The sequence below is a fragment of the Octopus sinensis genome, unplaced genomic scaffold (genome assembly GCF_006345805.1).
Source record: "Octopus sinensis unplaced genomic scaffold, ASM634580v1 Contig16700, whole genome shotgun sequence".
Taxonomy (NCBI): Eukaryota; Metazoa; Mollusca; class Cephalopoda; order Octopoda; family Octopodidae; genus Octopus; species Octopus sinensis.
Window position 1 is genome coordinate 42,501 of NW_021834515.1, and position 5,440 is coordinate 47,940.

At 39.1% G+C, this 5,440-nt stretch overlaps 1 protein-coding gene across 1 annotated transcript in view; it reads right to left on the reverse strand.

The window, feature by feature from the left end:
• The window catches only part of LOC115230887 (dihydroxyacetone phosphate acyltransferase-like), a gene marked incomplete at its 3' end in the record, with an annotated part of 41,600 nt that extends 37,650 nt beyond the window's left edge, over positions 1 to 3,950 (reverse strand). Inside the window, exon 1 of the mRNA XM_036499852.1 lies at positions 3,884 to 3,950. Coding sequence (XP_036355745.1) covers positions 3,884 to 3,950 — 67 coding nt within the window. The remainder of the gene's footprint in view (positions 1 to 3,883) is intronic.
• Between the last annotated feature and the right edge of the window lie 1,490 nt (positions 3,951 to 5,440).

Consider the following 5,440-nt stretch of genomic DNA (forward strand, 5'->3'; position numbering starts at 1 on the left):
CTGAAACGGCTGCTCAACCACTCAAATGTGGAAGTGATATATCTCGACTTTGCAAAGGCCTTTGATAAAGTCGATCATGGAATGATATGTCACAAACTGCGTGATCTCAACATAGTTGGAAAACTGGGAGAATGGCTTCATGACTTTCTGAAGGATAGAAGTCAGGTGGTAGTAGCCAAAGGGGCCACCTCCATTAACACACAAATAGTGAGCGGTGTTCCGCAGGGCACTGTTCTGGGACCACTACTGTTCATAATGGCCCTCTCAGACATGCCCTCAGCCACGCAGAGAGCCACGATCACAAGTTATGCAGATGATACAAAAGTTCACAGGCAATACAGAACCTGAGGACACTAAAACCTGCAATGTGAGCTGGACGAAATATACAAGTGGGCTGAAAAGAATAGCATGCAGTTCAATGCTGGAAAGTTTCAAGCTTTATACTATCAGCATGCAAAACTAAATGCAATACCCAATGAATACACTGGACCCGGAGGGATTGCAATCCCAGAGGCACAATCAGTGCGTGACCTGGGTATTCACATGAGTGATGACGCGACCTTTCATGTACATGTTGCTAAACTGACAATGAAATGTAGACGGCTGGCTGGCTGGATTCTTAGAACCTTTAGAACAAGAGAACAAAAAACCATGATGGTCCTCTGGAAGACACTTTCCTAAGCCACTTTGACTATTGCTCTCAGCTATGGTCACCATCCAGTGTCAAGTTGATCACAGAACTTGAGGCGATCCAACGAAGCTACACAAAGAAGATAGCCTCTATGCAGAATGTAAGCTACTGGGAAAGACTCAAGAGATTAAAATTATATTCCCTGGAGCGTAGGCGGGAAAGATATGCCATAATATACATCTGGAAGATCCTGGAGGGAAGTGTCCTGAACTTTGGCATCGAGAGTTACGCAAATGCCAGAACTGGGCGCCACTGCGTGGTGCCTAGGACGCCAAACCTGCCATCAAGATGTAGGACAAGATTCTGTGATAGCCTGGGCTTCCGAGGCCCACAGCTCTTCAATATCCTCCCGAAGAACCTGAGAGACCTGCATGGGGTGGATACAGATGTCTTTAAAATGAAGCTGGATCTCTTCCTGTCAGGTGTCCCAGATGAACCAACTTCACGGCAGGAAGGGCAGATGAGGGCAGCTGCATCGAACTCTCTCATGCACCAAATAGCAGTTGCTAGAAAGCCTCCATGAAGTGAAACCAAGTAGCAACACCAAATGGCGGTGCCCCAGCATGGCCACAGCTCATAAGCTGAAACTAGAATCAATCAATCAATCAATATATATATATACATAAATATATATATACATACATAAATATATATATACATACATAAATATATATATACATAAATATATATATATACATACATAAATATATATATACATAAATATATATGTATATATACATATATATATGATATATACATATATATATGTATAATACATATATATATATATGTATATATACATATATATATATATACGTATATATACATATATACGTATATATACATATATATATATACGTAATATACATATATACGTATATATACTTATATATATATATATATATACATAAAGATATATGTATATATACATGTATATATATGTATATATACATATATATATATCTTTCTCTCTTTCTCTTTCTCTTTTACTTGTTTCAGTCATTTGACTGCGGCCATGCTGGGGCACCGCCTTTAGTCGAGCAAATTGACTCCAGAACTTATTCTTTGTAAGCCCAGTACTTATTCTTTCGGTCTCTATTGCCGAACCGCTAAGTGACGGGGACGTAAACACACCAGCATCGGTTGTGAAGCAATGCTAGGGGGACAAACACAGACACACAAACACACACACACACATACATATATATATATATATATATACATATATATATATATATACACATATATACGACAGGCTTCTTTCAGTTGCCGTCTACCAAATCCACTCACAAGGCATTGGTCGGCCCGGGGCTATAGCAGAAGACACTTGTCCAAGATGCCACGCAGTGGGACTGAACCCGGAACCATGCGGTTGGTTAGCAAGCTACTTACCACAGAGCCACTCCTGCGCCTATATATGTATATATACATATATATATACGTATATATACATATATATACGTATATATACATATATATATATGTATATACACATATATATATATATGTATATATACATATACATATATACGTATATATACATATATATATACATATATATATATACGTATATATACATATATACGTATATATATATACGTATATATACTTATATATATATACATAAATATATATGTATACATCCATATATATATATGTATATATACGTATATATCTATATACTTATATATACATATCTCTATATATAAAACTGAAATGCGTTTTTACCGCTTGGTTCGCTTTCAATGCCACTACATCCCGTCCGATTCGCTCCAAAATTTACAGGGACAAGTAGAATGAGGTGACGATGCGCGTGGGCTACCTTAGAAATCCCTATCTTAAAAGGTGTGGTTGCTAGGGGCCATCTCCCTCACTCACCCTATTTCCTACAGTACTCTCTCACTCCTCTTCAAGAGACAATGCAACTACCGTTATTTAATGTAAAGTCTTCCTCAAATCACTCGCTATTTACTCTCTTCCAAGAACATTTTCACTCACTCTATCTCTTACCTTCCTATACATTTTACTCATGTATCTATCAGCGTCATAGACAGTAACAAATATTACATCGCCATCCCCATCGCCATCGCATTCTATTGTCTACCTGTCAACACACACACATATATCTAATATTATATTTTTATGTTTTGGTTCTTTTATTGTTTCATTTCCCTATTAGTGGTTTGATCTCTAATTTAATTTCTACAGTGTGCACACACACACACACATACACACACACACACACACACACACACACCCCTATATGTGGCTCCAGTAGACCCCGAATGAAATCGGGTTCTCTTCATCAAAATGTGAAAAGGGATCTAGAATTATCATCGCCACCACCAACACACAATCATGACAACCTTTCTCTTAAAACAAATCATGTTTACATTGCAAAATATTTCATTTTACCGTCCTCTCTTTCTGATATGTGACCCAGGTTTGGGTGGCCGCACAGCTACAATTAAACAACGGCTAAAACATTCGATGTTGATGATGCCTGGATCGTTCCATTCAACCCTTTGCTTTCCAAAACATTTAATGCACACATTAATGTTGAGTACTGCAGTTCGGTGAGATGCATACAATACCTCTGCAAGTAAATTAATAAGGGCGATGATATGGCCGTGTTTGTGTTCAGTGATGAAGACCTTAGACATGACGAAACTAAACAATTCGTTTTGGGTAGGTATGTATCCTGCAATTAAGCAGCGTGGCGCATTTTTGGATACGAGATTCATCTAAGCTCACCATCAGTTTTCCACCTGAATGTTCATTTACAGAAGAGACAGCTGGTTTACTTCACAGAGAAAAATGCACGTCAAGTCATTGAAAATCCAAAAGGGACTACGCTTACAGCATTTTTTAAATTGTGTTCAGTTGATGAGTTTGCTGCTACTCTCATTTACCTGAAGTACCGGAATATACACATACAACAAAACAATAATTGGAAGCGCAGGTCACATGGAACAGAACTTGCCAATTGGCCCGGTGTTTCTAGGAAGAACGTCATTGGGCGTGTGTATAATATTCATCCTACCAAACAGGAAATCTTTTTGAGAATGCTACTTCATGTAGTTACTGGACCGAAGTCTTTTGCTGATCTTCGCACGGTTGATGGTATCATCTGCGCCACTTACAGGAAAGCATGTTTGAGGCGCAGACTTCTTCTCAATGACGACCACTTACACAGGACATTAGCAGAGGCCTCAAATTGTAAACTGCTATGGCAAATGCGTCGATTGTTTTGTAGCATATTAATCCACTGTAATCCCACCAACCCTCTTAACCTTTGGGAATCGTTCAGACAGAGCCTATCAAAGGACATACAGGCTAATTTAGCGCTACGTGATGGCAACGACGATGTTTATAATGAGGCATTAATCGTCATGGACAGACACATCAGACGCTATGTTATACGCGGTTTAAGTGAATTCATCTGCCAACACCTGTCCATCATGAAGCGCCTGGGATGTTGAATACATGTCAGAAAAAAACTACAACATTGCCGATTGACGGAAACAATTACGCGAGATGAATGACCAAGACTTTTGCCTGAACAAAGAGAGATTATAATGAAATTATTGACAGCGTTAGATTGAACCAAGGAAAGCTTTTCTTTTTTAATGCTCCTGGTGGTACTGGTAAAACTTTCGTTATCAATTTGATTCTCGCAAAGCTGCGCGCTGAACGTCGAATTGCCATTGCATGTGCCTCAAGTCGTATTGCAGCGACACTGCTTCAAGGCGGCCGTACGGTACATAGTGCATTCAAATTGCCCATGGACATTAGAAAGAAAGATAATCCTATATGTAATATAGATCGTAGTTCCTCAAGAGCAAGTCTTCTTCGTGAATGCAGTCTTTTTATTTGGGATGAGGCTACAATGAGTAATAAGGCCATGTTTGAGGCTCTTGACAGAACTCTCCAAGATTTGCATCACAATAACAAATAATGGGTGGAGCTACGTTTCTCATGGCAGGAGATTTTCGACAAACTATTCCTGTTGTCCGAGCAGGCACTAGAGCTGATGAGGTTAATGCATGTATAAAGCATTCTTTTGTGTGGCACAGTGTTATCAGTCGCCATCTTCAAACAAACATGAGAGTCCACCTACATGGTGATGTGGAGTCTGAGGCTTTCGCAAAACACCTATTAGATCTTGGTGATGGAGTTTGCCTTTCGTTGATGATGAGCATATTCGGTTGCCTTTGGGGAATTTCGTTCCAAATGTAGAAGAACTTATAAGAGCCGTTTTACCTGACATCGAAACCAACTTCCAGGATCTCGATTGGCTAAGAGCAAGAGCTATTCTATCGCCTCATAATACAACAGCTCATGCTACAAATAAACAAGTACTTGATATGAATCCTGGTGAGATAGTTTCTTCATGTCCATCGATACAAATAAAGATGAGAATGATGCAGTCAAATATCACCCGAGCTACTCAACAAGCTAACACCTCCGGGACTTCCACTCATCATTTGTGTTTGAAAGTTGGTGCTCCAATCATGGTGCTCAGAAATATGGAAACGCCTAAGATATGCAATGGAACCCGAATGGTTATTAGGAGGATTCAAAGCCATGTTATAACTGCTGAAATTTTGAGTGGACCATTGTAGGAACAATCAAAATGATACATAAAATGAGTATTTCACCCTCTGATGTTCCCATTCAGTTTAAAACGCTTTCAATTTCCAATAAAACTATGCTTCGCGATGACAATCAACAAGTCACAGGGACAAT